This window comes from Erpetoichthys calabaricus, chromosome 4, assembly GCF_900747795.2.
Source record: "Erpetoichthys calabaricus chromosome 4, fErpCal1.3, whole genome shotgun sequence".
Classification (NCBI taxonomy): Eukaryota; Metazoa; Chordata; class Cladistia; order Polypteriformes; family Polypteridae; genus Erpetoichthys; species Erpetoichthys calabaricus.
The window spans coordinates 248,112,948-248,131,499 of NC_041397.2; the positions used below are offsets into that span (position 1 = coordinate 248,112,948).

Consider the following 18,552-nt stretch of genomic DNA (forward strand, 5'->3'; position numbering starts at 1 on the left):
ACTTTGGCACTTCATTACATTATCTTTACATTATTTTTTAGCCATTGCTATTATGATTTTATCTCTGTCACCAAAGGAAAAAAGGAAAGCTTAGGGATAGTCTGATAGCTACAAGTAATTAAATTAACAGGTGTTAACTCCAGAATACCGCTTCACTTACCTGTGTGCAATGTGGCACAAACCCGTAAAGGAGTAACTGATTCTCACTGAATAAAGAGTGCAGCTGTGCTGGGGCCTGGATAGGTTTTGGGTTATGTTGATTGAATTGCTGCCACTTTACAGACACAGAAGTGCAAGCAGGTGATGCCATTCGTTTCACCTGAGAGGCAATCTGAAATAACAAATTAATATTGCTTAAAAACTGAAAAGAGAATACTGGATCAACTCATAAAGGGATAACAGACTATAATCTGGTGATTGCAATATTCCAATGAAAGGCATCCACCCATCCCTTTAGAATTTTTTGAAATTTCCTAATCCAGTTCAGGGTTGTGAGACTAAAGCTTCTCACAGCAACATTTGATGGGAGAATGAAACTAACCATGGAAGGAGAACAATGTACTGTATAAAATTTCAAAATAACATTTATATGCAGCCTATCATTAGAATGTTTAACATATGCATATGGAATGTACTCATAACAAGAGCATATATAAAAAAAGTTGAATCAAGATCATTTTTATGTGAGTGAAACAATCATAAGAGTCTAGCTGATCCCTTTGTGGACATTTGTCTCTTGAGGTTAGCTACTGGCAAAGTGTTTTAAAATTCAACTGAATCTCAAACGAGCAGGTTACTCTGAACGCAAATCAAGAAGCACAGTTTTAGCTCAATTAGCAACAATTGCAGTTATGCAGTTAAGGAAGCAGAGTATGTGTTGGTAGCAGTGAACCTTGCAGTTAAATGAGAACAGTAAAACTGGACTAGCTATCTGTCTGGACCTAACATGAAAGAGGAAGAGAGGAAACACACACAAAAACAGTTTTGCCACACATCAGGATCTAAGCTAAATATCAAAAAATAGGTGGGGGTTGAATTGGATTTAGTTTGTTAAGTTTGAGTTGATTGTATGGAATGTTACATGCTTTAAATAAATTCAATAAAAGTAAAAAATTGAATGGAAGATGGGAGAGAATAAACCTGATGCAAAATTTAAGTAATCATATTACAGAAAATAAAGAAACAGAAAAAGTAAACTGGAAAGTAATAGGAAAATAAATAAAAAGGTGAGAACAACATGGGGAACAAGAAAACTTAAAATGTATGGCAAAATATTCTTATTCAAAGCAAGCAGGGTATGACAATCTTTACCTTGTCTTTCCAAGTGTACTTTGTTTTTGTGTCAAAAAATTCATAAGCTCCACCTCCACTGTGAGCCAAGGTTCTAAGCATATGCCGATTTGCCGTGGAGCTAAATGTTGAAAATTCCAATATTATTAAACAACTACTGGCAAAATTCTTCTTTTCTAAAACTACAAAATATTACTTATTCTACAAACATTTGCCCTGTACATAAAATAAATTATGTCCTGCGGTGGGCTGGCGCCCTGCCCAGGGTTTGTTTCCTGCCTTGCGCCCTGTGTTGGCTGGGATTGGCTCCAGCAGACCCCCGTGACCCTGTAGTTAGGATGTAGCAGGTTGGATAATGGATGGATAAAATAAATTACACGTTACGTAAAGGTTTTGCAATGTATAGCTGATAAATTATGTGCTACTTCTTAAAGTGCTTATTTAACAAAACACTACAAACATTATTGCTTTCAGATTAAAATAATATAAAAAAACATTTTTGAATGAAAATATTTTCCTAACTAATTGCAATATTATTGCTGATTGCTTATGGTTCTGAACTCATTTTTGTCTAATCTGCCTCAGGTACATTCAGGGAAACTTTTGGAGATACTCTGTGGGCAGCTGACACCACCTGAAGAAGGCAGCTTTACAGTGTGGCTTTATAATGAAGTATGAACTCCAGTTATGTTAAGAACAACTGAAGAGGCAAATAGGTAGCCCAAAACTAGTAGTTAATTGAGTTAACTGATGGAACCAAGAAAAGTTTCACGATCTTAATGTACTTATATCATTAATTCCATCCTATCAAATATAAGGAGAACTTACCCAATCCCACAAGTAAAGACTCTAGTATGGCAAACATTTTCTGTAACAAGCCTCAGGGTAAGTCCTTCATTTTGTATGTGTCCATCAGAAATCAAAAGTATGTTACGAAGACCTTTTGATGGAGGTAATAAGCTTAAATTGCGCAAAGGTCTCCACAGATCAGTGTTACCCATTAATTCTGATGTACCCTGTAAAAGTATAAGAAGTAATGAGAACATTTTTTAAAGAAATAAAAAAAAACTAATATAATCATAAATTGAATAACTAATATAATCAGCACCAAAATGAAATACAGAAAATACACGTTAAGATCCCATATTAAAACAGTGCTTCAAACGGCACCTGAGACAAGCAGCAAAAGAAATCACTAACTATATTATGTAGGATGACCTCACAGATATAAAAAACAAAATTAACAGAAAGAATTTCAGAAGAATCAGGGTCCCAAGCAATGGAATGCTCACTTATCTGGCAATTACTCCCCAAGAGCTTTCATTGTAAAATTTCTGTGATTTCAAAAAATAGAAGATGTGCTTAGATGTGCCAGGTATAGAGGTGGATATGGAAACAATTTAATCAATATTTTTCTTGATTGTATTGCTAAAATTGTAGTAGAACAAATATTATGGTAGCATAAAGCAATGAATAAATAAGTCAGGACTATGCTATGGCCTTCTAATTTATCCTTCAGAATGAATAAATGAAGTGTGAATGTCGATATGGGATAGGTCCTGTTTTTTGTGACAGAAAGAGAAAAGATTGTTCAAGTGACTAATGATACTATATTATTTACTACCATATTAATATTACAGATAACATCTCATTAACATAATAATACTATGTTGGGGGATTGATAATCTGCAGCAATACCTGGCCCAAATTTCTTTTAAGTTCGTGTGGTTGTTACATGCAGAAGAAAATCATGAGCCTTACAAGAATAGATTTAAAGGCAACACTAGTGAAGAATATGGGAGTTGCGCCAACATTTACCATTTTGTTAACCGACTCCTCTAAAGCTTCTGCCCTTTCAGTTTCCAGTTCTTGCAGCACCAAAGACACAGTTGTCACCTGTTAACCAGGACTAGCTCTAAAGACAGAACACTAGTATGACCGAATCAGGAACTTCACTGATAGCACCAGAGTATACGTTTTAGTTTTGTTTTATATTGTTTTCCAACTGGCAATTAAATGGGAATTTCCTTTCAGAGCCCCAAACCGTTTTACATGTTGCATAGCCATTTTGTTACAGTTGTGTAGTTGACAGGACTGGGAACAAAGATACTGAAGCCAATGAAGCAATGGCCAATCCTAGAGATGAGATCGCAGGACGCTTAGCAGAGAAGCTACAGCAACATTAGATTCAGGAGGCCACACGGCAAACCATGCTAGATGAATTGGCAACCAAAAGAAAAGCTGTAGGAGTTTTTCTCCTTCAGCTTTTTTACCAAAGAGACACTTCTAACTCAGGTATGAAATCCTGGAAGAAGGCAGAGGAAACTCAGGCCTTCCTAATAGTGTTTGAACGAGAGTGGGTTCACATTCTGGTCCCATTCCTGGTTCTATATATAATCATTACTGAATGTTAGAATCTGAAGTGCCTGTGAGTGTGAACACTTATAAAGTGCATTGTTTTTCTTTTTATACCTGTCACAAGGGTACAAGTTGCAAAGCAATGAAACACTGCTCCCAGAGTCTAGTAAAACTGTGCTCCTTAACTGATTTATCACACCCCATGGTTTGGACCAAGGGGAATACACTATTAGTGTGCAGTACCATTTTCCATAGGCACAGGCACTCTACAGATGCTACTCCATCCAGGGACAGTGGGTAATGATGTATCACCTGGGTGCATCAACATTCTGTGCTGGTGATTCTCAGTCATTCAGCTCTTTCTGCCATGAAAATGTCCAGAAGGCAGGTGGTGCAGTTTGAATCTCCTTCCAGTTGACAGATCGTTCTTCTTAATTCGTCCCTCCATTAAGCAACTCTTGTTCAATTAGTTGAATTTATTACAAGAATTACACTGCAGAGATCTGGTGAGAGACCTTGGGAAAGCTTGTAATAAATATTCCACGACCACAACTTCCACCATCTTCTTGACTCTGTCTACCCTGGGTCATCTGATGGGATTATCTGGCTTGTACTGCCAGTCATGACACCTGCAGACCCTTACATGGGTGATGACACAGAAGCCAGCTTGGATCTCTTATTTTCAAATTATTATAATCACTGGCCATAGGTTCTTCCACATCAAAGTAGACCCACAAGGCCAGCAACCTGCAAAGGAGGAAAACGTGTACAGTAATCCCTCGCTACTTCGCGGTTCACTTTTCGCGGATTCACGACTTCGCGGATTTTATATGTAAGCATATCTAAATATATAACGCGGATTTTTCGCTGCTTCCCGGGTTTCTGCAGACAATGTGTCTTTTTACTTCTGGTATTTCCTTCCTCAGTTGGTTTACCCAGTTGATTTCATACAAGAGATGCTATTGGCGAATGGCTGAGAAGCTACCCAATCAGAGCGCGCAGTTAAGTTCCTGTGTGCTGCTGATTGGCTCAGCTACGGAGTGCTGCATTAACCAGGAAGTCTCATCTCACTCATTCAACATTAACGTGCTCTTGCTACTGCATTCAGGGGATTATCACCTTCAAACGTCATTATTTTTACTGCGTAGCATATTCATCACCATCATCACGTCATATATAGCTACGTGTACTTCACTATACAGTAAGTGTAAACTTATCTACCGATTTCATAATGCTTAGCAGTTGTCCCTGTTATTAATAGAGTAAAGGGTGGGTTGTAAACAATACAGGGAGGGTTTAAAAACGTCCAAATACACGTTAAATAATTAAATAAATATGGTGTCCCTACTTCGCGGAAATTCAGTTATCGCGGTCAGCCTTGGAACCTATCTCCCGCGATAAGTGAGGGATTACTGTATAGCAGCCCAACTGGCAATTGGTGTACTGGCTGCGTAAGGCAACAGTAGTTATGAGACAAAATGGAATCAGAAGATGGCCCAGAGAACCAAAATTAATACTGGGAATATAAATGGGAAGACTATAATTAAATAAACAAAGTCAAGACATGTAGCCAGAATTGTAGTCAAAGAACAGAGTGGAAAGTCATAAGCCATAAAGGTACATATAACTAGAACAAAGAAACATAAGATGTAAATTGTAATCAGAGGGTAGAAACCCTTTCATACCCAGTAATTTCTAAACTTGATTGTATTTGCTGTAAGGCATCCTCCCTACCAGATCCCAGTGACATTCCAACGTCTGGCCAATAGACTGCTAAGGCCTCATAAACCTGATGTGAACCATACCATCATCTATTTCGGCAACTGGGGGTGCATTTGCATTACATAGCAACAGTCCTATATTATCTCAAAGAAATGGGGTCTGCACATCAATCTAAAAAAAGTTATTTTGGTTTAGACGAAGTTAAACATTTGTCTTATGCAAAAGGTCAGTGGAAAATAAAGTGCAAGCATTTCTTGAGCCCATTTTCTCTGAGAGGGCTTCACCACTTATAAGCCTGACACAAACAGGGCTGATTGCTCTGTTATGGTCTTCAGAATCAGACACAGAATGCAAAGCTGACCCCTGTATTTTTGGTTATTTTTTCAAAAACAGTTTGGCAATAATTTTCAAAAATTTTTTAATCTCTCCTAAGTACCCTGGAGTGGTATTTGGTCCCACTGCTGCTTTACCACACTACTGTTCTTGTTTATACAATTAGACATTAGAGTGATTAGATGTTGTTATGTAGATGAAATTTGCATTTTTTCCATATCTTCATAGGTTATTTTCCAGATAGCCTGACTTTCCGAATCTCACACCTCTACTGATGTGTGTCAGATTAATTGGCTGCTCTAAATTAACCTTATATGAGGGTGAGTGTAATTATGTAGATGATTGGACTCTTTATTTAAAACACGATGTACTATACTGAATTTATCAAGTTCTGTAAAAAGGAATATTCTTTCAGTTTAGTGTTTGATAAGAATTAAAAATTTCTGGATTCCAAGTGTCCTTTTCGATTACAAATGGAACAGCAACAATACAGTTGCATTTTCTAATATTGAAAAGCTTTACTCCCATGTTTTTATGTATTTATTGTTTGTAAATGTCCTTCCTATTTGTAATCATAAATTTAATTAAATGACTTGCTACAAGTGTCTGTTTAAACACACTAAACTTTCATTTATATTTAAAAACTTGCTATCAATGTGCAGGGGCCTGTGTTTGTGAAATTGCAGGAGTTGTACCAGACATTTATATCATGACAAAAAATTAATTCCATTTATTCTGTAACATATTGAAAAATTAAAAGTACACTTACAAGTATAAATGTTTTAGCAGCAGCAAGGCCAGTATGAATATCCTCTGGATAGGAAAACAGTTCATTATAATCTGTTGAAAGGGCAAAACAACAGCATTAGGATGAAGTGATTTTTCTTAGTTAACATTAATCCATTAAAATTTGAGACTATATAAAGGAATGATATTGTTTTTTCTTTCTCTTTTATCAAAATGTGCAAAAACTCTACAGGTTATACACACTGAAGTACCCAAATTCAATATTTCAACATGTCCTGGGTCACATGTTTACAAGCCCCTGCTTAAAGCATTTTAGAATAAAAGCTTTGACTATTATAAACCAGCCTTGGGACCACAGCAATCCGTAATCCTTCACTGGATTTATTCAAAATAACTCCCAGTATTGCTGAATGAACGATCTTTTAATGAACAATCTATTTGAATAACTTATGCCACAAAGTTAGAATGCCAGTTCATCTTGCTCATTTTAGAAGACTCAGACTCACTAAATCCAAAGCAGGGTCATGTGGGGCCAGTGCGTATCCCAGCACCACAGGGTACAAGGTAGCAAAAAGTCCTGGACAAGGCATTGGTTCATTGTAAGGCTCACTCATGGATACATCCACATTCACACAGGGCCTGTTTTGAACTTCTAATTAACCTAACAGGCACATGATGTCTGGGGGAAAAGCTAACATTGAACCATTAGGCAGCAGCACTACCTACCGCTGTGCTGCCTTAAGAAGATGATGATTTATTTCACTTAAAATAAGAAAAAAAATAAAATTACACTTACAGTGAACACTGTTGCTAACTTTTCAGATATGTAAGCATTTTTGAATGATTATATTATTATTAATTGTATTAATTATTTCCCAATTTTGCTCCCTTTTTTTCAGCAGGAGAAAGAGTATTTGAGCACAGCTGTTAAATGAAATCTTATAATTTTACTATAGTTTGTTGTATTAATCTCAAACATGTGTGTTGTATGTGAAACTTTGAAGGTAAAAAAGCACTACAAACCTGTTCCAAACATGATAACATTAGTCTTGCATTCAAGTGCCTCCAAGGCCAGGACTGCAATTCGTTTGGCCTCCTGCAGCTTTGACCCTTTCATGGAATTGGAATTGTCCAAGAGGATCAGAACTTCACTACCTTCAGGCAAGCTGTTGGAGTCAAATGCTGGGCAAAATACTAACATGCAAGCCTGAAAAATAAAAAGAAGTACAGTATCTTGAAGTAAACTGATAAATATACAGTATACATAAGAAAAATCTATGCATACAATTAAAAAATAAGAAGGTATATGTGATTTATTTTCTCCAAAACAGTATCCATACCTGTAGCTTGTGGAGTTCGTAGTTAATGCTTTGCATTTTGTATCTCATGTCAGGTGTTAAAACGACCAAAACAGACTATTGGGATTGCAATAATACTGTACGCTGGCTTTTTTACTCAACAAACTGAGAAGATTCCACCTACCAGAATTCTGAAGGGTACATTTAGAAATTAATTAATTCATGTTTCAGCTTTGCTTTAAAATTTGTTTGGTCAGTTGGGTTCACTGAACCAGAATTGACAATTATATTAACAACATCATATTTGATCTTATGTGGTACCTGTCAGGTATTAATTGATTTTGATATTTTGTCTTTGATTTATTTCTAAGGGTTTGAAGGATTCTAACAGTGGTGTTATTACCAGCACCATTTGTAAGTTTCATGTTTTATAAATATGCATGTTGTTGCCATGCTATTAGCACATATACAGAATATGTGAGCTTGTGTATGTCATATCATAACATTTAGCATTCACCCATTACGAACAGTAATCTACTTCTTTCCATCAACAGTGCTAAATATATGATAAAAAAGCAAACAGAGCTCAAAACGTGAGCACAGACCCAACATACATGTTTTAGGATTATAAACATTATATTTATACCTTCATGTTATGTTTTGAAAAGGTTCAGAACAAATCCCTGTAAAGAGATTTTTTTCGAATTTAAGATAAAATAGTACATAGCTTTCCTACTGAGTTACAGAACGGCAGATTCAGCGGGTTGGAAGATGGATGGACTAGCCAATATTGCCTAAGGGACAGATTTGGGTCAGAAGTGCAGAAAATAGGGTAGGTTGGTTTTAACAAAGTTTCTAATTTATAGATAAGAAAAAAGTTAATAGCTATAATATTAAATTTGGAGCTTAATTGTTCAAAGATGCAAATACATTATTAATATAGAGATTTCTAAATGTCACAATCCCAAGCATTTTCCATATGTTAGAAAAGGTATTATGATATACTAGGGGGCTTTGCCCCCTGCTCGCTTCGCTCGCCAACCCCCGTGCTTGGTTTTCCGGATACACACTTTTAAGATTTTTTTTTCTTTGAATTGTTGCTATTTCATTAGTTTCACTTTTATTTCAGAACTTCTGTAAAAATAATATTTGTAATCTTGCGAGTCCCAATATTCTGAATCTTTTTAATGAGGTCAGGATAGGTTTCTCTGTTTGGAATTTCAGCACAGACAAAACGATCTACATCATCCGTAGTTAATAATTTTTTTTTTACAAAGTAAAAAAGTAAGTAGAGTTCTGCATTGGACTCCTGTCTGTAAAGTTGTGCTATTTTCCTCTCACAGTTCCAAAAGTACATGGGGTTACCAAGGTGATACCCCAGCTTTTGTCTAGGTTTTTGTACAAGGGCTAGACAGAACATTTTTGACTCCTGGGGTAAATGTAGTTTTTTAAATAAGCAGACAGATAAATATATATACATGAACAAAGTAACCAATAAATGCATGTGCGGTAAACTCCGTTTTTGAAATTCTCAAGATTCTTTATTTGTCACATGCATAGTTATACAGGACAACACGCAGTGAAATGCATCCTGATCCGCTTATCAAAAACTGTGCAAAGTTAGAAGAATATCAGTTAAATTAACAAAAAGTCATAGATTGAAAGATAACAGTATAGTAGAACATAATAAATACTGTAAGTAAAATTATGTGAATAAAGTAGAATTAAGTGTTAAGGTGCAATAGTGTAGTAATTATTGTGCAAAACCAAAGTTAGACTGGTGCATAGTTAAATGAGGCAGTTTGTTAGTTTGCGCTACTGCGATCTTTACTTTCTTTTTTTATATTTTCTAAATTTTCTCCTTTCAAATCCTTTAACTTTCTCCACATGTGTATAGCGCCTTTTTTTGTTGTTGAGCCTTTCTAATTTCCCTGGTTTCATAGTCTCTAACCTGCTCTGCATGTGTTTAGCGTCAACCTTTGTAAACGTCCTTATGAAGTTCTACTTTCTTTTACTCATTGTCTTTTAATTCTGAGCCGGATTGGACATGCTTTTTTTCAATTCCACTTGTTCCGGGCTGATAATTACTTTCCTTATTTTCTGAATTTGCACCTCGATTATTCTTTTTGCTTTTTTCTGTCCAACGCATTTGAGTCTCTTTTCTCCGCGCTGCTTTCTACTTCGCTTAGATGTCGACATTTAATTTATAACGTACCTTATACGCTTTATATGCGCTGAGAGCCCTGGATCTGTGTATGCTCAAATCCCTCACAAGACTAAATGTTTTGCTGCCTATTGTCCTATTTGATAGATTGTAAGTAGGGCGTGTCTTTGGTCTCGCGGGTCTTTAAAATGTCTTATGAGAAGATCACGTATTGTAGACTTGCTTTTTGCTTTCCAAGACAGGATTTCTTTTTATAATAGATAGATAGGAGCAACTGACAAGAGCTTCTCTGCTTTAAAATGGGTCCTATTTATTTATTTAAATAAATTTAATGTTCACCAATTCATTCATTTGAGCAATAATGCATACAATACATTTTTAAAAAGTTGATAGTTAATCATGGAAGGTATACATTTCTGCCTCCCATTGTGACAAACATGTACGGTATGACTTTGTAGTAATTTATTTTATTATATGATTAAATAATGAAATACAAGACATACAAGATTAATTACTTTTGTAAAATAATTTGACATTTACATTTTACTGTGCTGATGAGAATGTATTACTGGGCTGGCTGAAGGTAAACAAGTAGAGTTGTGGAAAAGGTGCCCTTGTGGAAGGAAGAGGCAGGGTTATGTATGACAGAAAATAAGATGAAAGTTCTGAAGAGGACGGATTCTTATTTGGTAAATGAAAGCTGGGTGGATCAATCTAAAGATGGCTCAGAGATGAAGGAGGTTTTCTTTTAATTGTCTATTTTTGTTGTAATTTGTTTTCTACATTTACACTTTTAGTGTCAATTTTACTTCTGAAAATAAGCATTACTTTTTTGATACAATTATATATTTAGCATAAGTCTTATTTATAAAAGTAATCATTGTTGAGTAAATATGAAATTTATATGCATCATATATGCCACTGTTTCTTAAAATATGGGTCGCGACCTAATTTTGGTCATGTCGCCCCACGTGTAATTATTAACAGTATTCACTATTTAAATGAAGTTAACGATTTGTCTGTAAAATGTAATATACATAGTTTTAGTGTATTTCATCAGGAAAGTGATATCAAGTATAAATCTAAGGATTCTAAATGCGCAGAGGGCTGGAATATCATAAATTTAACGTGTTCTGTGTGGCGATTGCTGCTTGCCGCTGCTGTCAATGCAGGAGGAAGCCCCAGAAGCATGTAGCAATTAACAACTGGGTTAGTTTTAAGATGACTTTTACAACGGTCTACTTCAATGATAAAATAAACTATGAGATTAAAGTGGACATTTCAAGATTTAAGCCAAAATTTCCACTTTAATCACAAAATACACCTTTTCACTGTGTCCCTAACTTTTTCTTCTCTGTGGTATCAAATATGCTACCATAAATTCTGATGCTGTTGTGAAGGTGCAAAAAAAAAGATAAAGCACAGAAGATGATATGTCCCTGCAGTGGGCTGGTGCCCTGCCTGGGGTTTGTTTCCTGCCTTGCGCCCTGTGTTGGCTGGGATTGGCTTCAGCAAACCCCCGTGACCCTGCAGTTAGGATATAGAGGGTTGGATAATGGATGGATGGATGGATGGATGGATGTCAGACCTTTAAAATGAAGGAGGGAATGACAGACAAGCCTGTGAGGTAGAGGGAATCTGGCCAAGAGTTGCCAGATGTGTTTTTTTCCACCAACCTGGGCTATGGTACAGTATAACATGCTTTGGAGAGGACAAATTTCTTCTCTTAACACTTTTTAAAAGCGGTTCAATTAATGTCAATCTACTGATAGTGTAAAGGATGTGTTTATTGGACCATTGAGAATTGCACAAGAAGTAGAAAATATCAAAAGGGTAAGGCAGGCTGTAGAGTGGACTTTTGTGGAATTCAACTCATTCAGAGAAATGTATTGTTAAAGGTGGAGCTCATTTGAAAAATAATATAAAAAATAATATACCAAAGACAAGGTAACTAAATGGCATTGATTAATTATTTTTGGACTACTTTATTGCTTAATTGGTGCCATGAGCGATTAAGTTAAGCTTCATACTTTGCTTTAAGAAAACCATCATAACCTAGTGCTATATAAAGAAGAATTTATTTCTTTCAGCCTAACTAAAGCTTACACTAAGTATTTACACTGGCTATGATATATCTCAGAAATTCATTGTCAGTTTTGAATATTAATTATTGATTTAACAACAAAATGCTTGCTTTTCACTTTTTTCTTTTAGTAATATTTATGTGAGAAATTAGCTTGAATGGAAGCAAAAACCTTTACTGTTTTTATTGTATGGCCATTGTTATTTTTCTATGTATAGCTTTACTGTCGTTATGGTAATAGTCCTCTTTCTAGGTCCCAGTATAGTACTGATTTTCTTATTTCAGTAATCAAATTAAAATGTTTAAGAACTCCTGATATATGCATTTTAATAACCAGTAATGGTTACATAACTTGATACTGCTGTTTGTTTTCCAGACGGTTAACTTCAACACATTTGTTAAATTTGTCTGAATTCTGAAGACAGTAAGATGTTTTAAGAAATGTTAATGAAAAAGAAATAAAAATAATATAACATGAGACATGTTATTTGGAAAAGAAAATGTGGCTGTCTGTCAATTACATTTTCAGATAAGATTTGTGTCAAATAGGATATGAGCCATGAATCAAGTAAGGAAATTTTGAGTTCCACAAGAAAGATGAAAGGATAGTAATATGACACTAGGTGCTTGATATACACTCGCAAGTGAATAATGTCAATATACAGCTTTAAACAATAACAAAAAAGCAAATTTAGAGGGTAAAGTTAATTGATAAACAGGGATACACACAGTGGAGCTCAGGAACTTGAGTTCAGAGATGAAATCATTTATTGTATTTTTTAATCTAGTGTAGTATTTGTGAATTTCCCATTGGGATTAATAAAGTATCTATCTATCTATCTATCTGTCTATCTAGTATCATAGGGTGAGCATGGCTCACTAGATTTGTTACGGCTTGGGATACTCTTGTGCGGTTTAAAATGAACATACACACACAATCCAAACATACACACATTTGAGCACTGATTATAAGTGATCCCTGCATAGCCTATTACTCCTCAGTACTCTAGATAAGGACTTGCTAGCTTTGACTTGAGCAGATGTGATGGGTGTCCCCTAGTCACTTGATGTTTATGCATCTTATTTATTGCCATTTATCAACGGTATATTATTCCTTCCCAAGTTTCTCACTACTGGAGGTGCTCCTCTCTTAGTCACTAAACTGTGGGAGAGAAATAGCAATCTGCCCACACTAGGTGCCTTGTATTACTTTATTACATCAATCAGGCAAGACACGCAGACCAATTATGTAAGTTTAATGTAAAATAACATTTATTAAAAATAGAGTAATAACAGCAAAAATAAGTGAATAATAGCAAAGTCTGAATATAAAGCCCTAATAAAAATACACCTTTGTTTCAAAGTCAAAAAGCATCACACTATTTAAATAAAAAATTATACTTATGAAGGCTGGAAAGCAGAGTCCACAAAGGAGACATCTGTGTGAGGGAGAGGATGTGACTGCCTTCATACGGATTGTCTTGATTCAGAAGTTAGGTTGGAACAAGGACAGTGTCCTGATGTACAGTCAGATAAGCTTATCTGTTAATTCTGGGCAATCCAACTTTTATGCCATTTTTCTCATGTGAGGTCTTGGACCCCATGATGTTACTCACATATAATAAGCTAAATACATGATGCTCATTTCATCCATCCATCCATCCATCCATTTTCCAACCCGCTGAATCCGAACACAGGGTCACGGGGGTCTGCTGGAGCCAATCCCAGCCAACACAGGGCACAAGGCAGGAAACAATCCTGGGCAGGGTGCCAACCCACCGCAGGACACACACAAACACACCCACACACCAAGCACACACTAGGGCCAATTTAGAATCGCCAATCCACCATTTCAGAAATCTTTAATTACAAGAGTATGTGCAAAACACCTTATCTTGTCAACAGTGTTTGTCTTTACTGTATCCAATTTCCTTAGGGTCAGAAGCATCCCAAATAAGGCCTCTAATTTACAAACTTTCAGGTCATTCTAATCTAATATTACAATGAGAGTTATCCATCCATCCATCCAGTTTCCAACCCGCTGAATCCGAACACAGGGTCACGGGGGTCTGCTGGAGCCAATCCCAGCCAACACAGGGCACAAGGCACGAACCAATCCCGGGCAGGGTGCCAACCCACCGCAGATGAGAGTTATACACTAATAAAAAATATATAGACAAAATATATACAATTATAAACCAAAATATAAAGCACAGTCCCATTGCTTTTGCTCTATGTATGGAACATCTGTGAGTAAAACTTCATCTTTGTAGTTAAAAGGTCACAGTTTAATATCAGCTCACTGAAGACTGTCTGAGCAACTTGCAGCAAACAGCAGTTAACTATAGTTTTTAACCACAAAATAGAAATTTGTCTCTTTAGCACATATAGTATGTCAAAATGTATTCTATTATAATCAATGGGTATAAGTAATTTAACCATGGGGATAATATGTTTTGCTATGTTTTGGCAGAGTATATACAATATATAAAAACTAAAACTAGGAATATTTAGTATGCCAAAAGTTTTATCAGATGCAGAACTGGGTCATACTTTTCAGTTTAAGCAAACATTGACCAAGAGACAACATGAAAGAAGTGTTTAAAATATGAAAAGATAAATTGAGGTACAGTATATGGCATTGTTATGAACAAATCTGGGAGCTGGTTAAAGGTGCACAATCTTAGTAGCTTTTCTTCACACAGAGTACCAATAACATATGCAAACAGTTACAAAGCAGTATTGTAAACAGTAGTACTTTGGGGGTTATCTTGACTGGATATTTTGCAAAAGTTAAGTGAATAACATTGAATATTCTCGTGTTACTGTATCTCTCAATTGTAAAAAAAATCCTGGGAAAGAAAGACTAGGGAGACAAGACATGATCTTCACATGAAGATCACAGAAGACACTTAAAAGACCCGCAAGACGAAAGAGATTGGCCACAGAGCATCTCGCGGGGACCTGAAACGTGAGACTTTGTGCCAAGAGATTGAGTCAGGACCGTCTCGCGGGGACGTAGAACATGAGATTCTTGCAAGACACGCCCTACTTACAACCAATATCAAATAAGACCACGGGCAGCAAAACACTCAGTCGTGCAAAGGCTTTGAGCAAACACAGATCCAGGACTCTCAGTGCATATAAAGAGTATAAGGACAATACGTTACATATGAAACGTCGACGACTAAGAGAAGAAGAAAGAGCAATGCAGAGAAAAGATACTCAAAAGCATTGAAGAGAAAAAAAATGCAAAAAAGAAAAAGAATAATCTAGGTGCAAATTCAGAAACTAAGGAAAGTAATTATCAGCCTGGAACAAGTGGAATTGAAAAAAAAAAGCACGTCCAATCGGGTTCATAATTAAAAGACAGTGAGTAAAAGACAAAGTAGAACTTCATAAAGACGTTCAAAAACATTGGCGCTATACACATGCAGAGCAGGTTAGAGATTATGAAAGCAGTGGAATTCGAAAGGCTCAAAAAAAACGTTGGCATGATACAAATGCAGAGAAAGTTATAGAATATGAAATCAGGAAAATTAGAAAGTATCAAAAAAAAGAAAGTAAAGATCGCAGTAGCACAAACAAACTGAAATTATTATTTGAAAAAAGGGAAAATAATCAGCACGGACCAAGTGTCATTGAAAAAAAAGCAGGACAAAGAGAGGTCAGAAATAAAAGACAAAGAGTAGAAAACAAAGTAAAACATCATAAAGAGGTTAAAAAACAAGGGGGTCAAACACATGCAGAGCAGGTTATAGATAATGAAATCAGGGGAATTCAAAAGACTCAAAAAAAAACGTTGGCGCGAAACACATGCAGAGCAAGATACAGAATATGAAAGCAGAAAAAAACGAAAGTGTCAAAACAAAGACAGCAAACATCGCATTAGCGCAAACAAAGAGAAATTATTACTCGGAAAAATAACGAAAAGGCGAATAGAGATTGAATATATGGACATAGGTGATATGTCAGAAGTATGTAAATATTGTAAGGCTTTGAAGTTTAAGTCCGAGAATTTCAAAAACAGGGTTTACCTCACGTGCATTTATTGGTTACTTTGCAAAAAAAATATTATTAATTGCTGATGATGTAATCATTTTGTCTGTGCTGAAATTCCAAACAGAGAAACCTATCCTGAATTATGGTACAAAGTCATTAAGCACATGTCTCACGGACCTCATTTAAAAGGTTCAGCATGTTGGGACTCGAAAGATTCCAAATATTGTTTTTAACAAAGTTCTGAAATAAAAGTGAAACTAATGAAATAGCAACAATTCAAAGAAAATAAAATCTTAAAAGTGTGTATCTGGAAAACCAAGTTACTAGTAAACACCCTAGTAAATATAAAAAAAAATTAGATTTTCTTTGTCTTTTTCTGCCACTGTCACAGCATGTGTGAAGTATAGCATTACAAAAATACATTCCTGACTTTTCCTTTGGTTTACCTGACTCTCTTTGTCAGGATGCTTCTCTACCCACATCCTAGGCAGGTATAATTCATACACGCGAACACTGAGGCTGAAACCATCAGATCCTAAAGAGCTGCCCTCCTTGGTTCTAATGACAGCTTTACACTCTGTTTTCTGAAAAGTAAAGAACAAACATTTAGTTCTGATATAATTTCCTCTTTCAGCAAAGCAACTAGACAGAGAGAAATTTTTTAAATTGGCGGAATCTTAATGTGACCATTTTTATACGTGTGAGTGTTAGACAATCTGTATTCAAAATTGACAAAATGACAGGCACTAGTATGATGCAAATTTCAAATGTGCTACATTAAATAAAAGTGTACTGAAAATAAAGTGGTTCAAGATTAATCCACACCATCAAACATTGACAGCACACTATTATATTTTTGTTTTATTACTAAATTCTTTCTAAGGCTAAAATTGTGCAACAAACTCTGTATTTTAACCCAAAATTCTCAGTATTAGGAAGAACTCAGACTTATCATTTTATAATTATAAATTATAAAGAGTAAATAGGTTTAGTTCCATTCATTTAGTGCCTACAAAAACAAAAATACAGTCAAGCAGTAGGTACTGAAAGTTAACAGATACTATATACAATACCTTAAGATCAATATTGTGTGTTTCAGACCAGATCTCTTGGATTTCATATGGCATTTCAACAGACATATCCAACATAAATCCCCTTGAAAGACAAAATAATGAGTCAATATTATTTTTTACTACACAAATTTAAGAACACCAGATGGTTTCAGAATTTGATAGGATATAAACATTACACTTTATAGTATGTATACACTGCATATACTGTTAGCATATATAATATTTTTAACAAATACTGTTAAACAGTAATCATAGATACAGAATTGCAATATCTGCTGTATGGATGGAAAAAACATCTGGCCAGCTCGTTTCCCATTTTTATTTTTTGGCACTAGATGTTAGAGATGATCTATTGATCCAATGAATTGAACATACAGTACTGTACATATAGGCATCCAATACAGCCATTTCAGTTGTACAACTTATCAGTGAGGTCAGGCTGAAGCCATTACATGTAACTGGGACCTGGAGATGCATACCTAGTGGTTTGGTTCTTTTTCTCTTTCTAATGGAGGGTACTGACAATAGAACATGCTACTTAAAATGTAACAAATTTAAGAAAAACAATGCACAAACTAAACAATAGTTGTTTTTGGGAAAAGGGTACTCAAATGTTCTTGGCTTAAGCTCCCCAAAAAAATGAAAAGCTTACACAAGTCTTCCATTCTGTACTCTATAATTTCACCTACATAATTACTGTGATTGCATTTTTTATTCTTGCTTCAAGACAATGTTCCAATTTACTAAAACTATATTGTTACACTGAGTGAAAAGACTTCAGTGTAACGGAATAGGATCAAGAATGCACAGGAGAGGTAAATATTAGCAAAGAGGAATAAAGAGAATTTTGAAGATGAAACCACATGACTAAAACTTCAGACACAAAGATTTTTTTTAGATAAGTCAAAAATGCTATGAGAATCAAGCAAGTTGTTTTTATAATCAATTAAGGCATCATGAAAAAGTATGATCCATCTGCCATCTAACTTTCTTACCTATTTCAGAGTCTCAGGGAGTCAGTGTATAATAAATATACTTACCCTTCCTTCTGAAATTCACTAACTTTAACTTTCTCTAATGTGTCCTAAAAAAGATTATAAAAAAAACATTATACATATTATTAGTAAACAAAGCTTTTACTACAAGTCTACTGTATGAGACACTATATCACAAGGCAATAAACAGCTTTAAAAGGCATAGAAGTGCAGGCCCCAGCCCAGGAAGAGTGCTGCTTAGAAGTCTGTGAATGCTACTGTTACTGTATTCTATAAACATAACATTTTTAATAAACTTGCCCTTGATTTTCTAAAGAAATTTTTATATCCATAAATTTTTATGAAATAAAACAGATAAGTAAATCTATATATATAAAATCCAAATACCACTGATTCACTCATCACGAAATCTCCTGAACCATGAGGACTTGGGACTTGAAATTTGGAATGTAGGTTAACCTTGGTCCATAGGTGCTTGCTAAGAAAC

At 35.3% G+C, this 18,552-nt stretch overlaps 1 protein-coding gene across 1 annotated transcript in view; it reads right to left on the minus strand.

Moving 5' to 3' along the window:
* Positions 1-18,552, minus strand: part of parp4 (poly (ADP-ribose) polymerase family, member 4) — a 160,141-nt gene that overhangs the window by 62,864 nt on the left and 78,725 nt on the right. The window contains exons 19-26 of the mRNA XM_051926163.1: positions 18,111-18,154; positions 17,071-17,152; positions 16,444-16,581; positions 7,474-7,657; positions 6,473-6,543; positions 2,119-2,306; positions 1,312-1,411; positions 161-331 (exon numbers count right to left, since the gene is read on the minus strand). Of these exons, the coding sequence (XP_051782123.1) occupies positions 161-331; positions 1,312-1,411; positions 2,119-2,306; positions 6,473-6,543; positions 7,474-7,657; positions 16,444-16,581; positions 17,071-17,152; positions 18,111-18,154 (978 nt within the window). The remainder of the gene's footprint in view (positions 1-160; positions 332-1,311; positions 1,412-2,118; positions 2,307-6,472; positions 6,544-7,473; positions 7,658-16,443; positions 16,582-17,070; positions 17,153-18,110; positions 18,155-18,552) is intronic.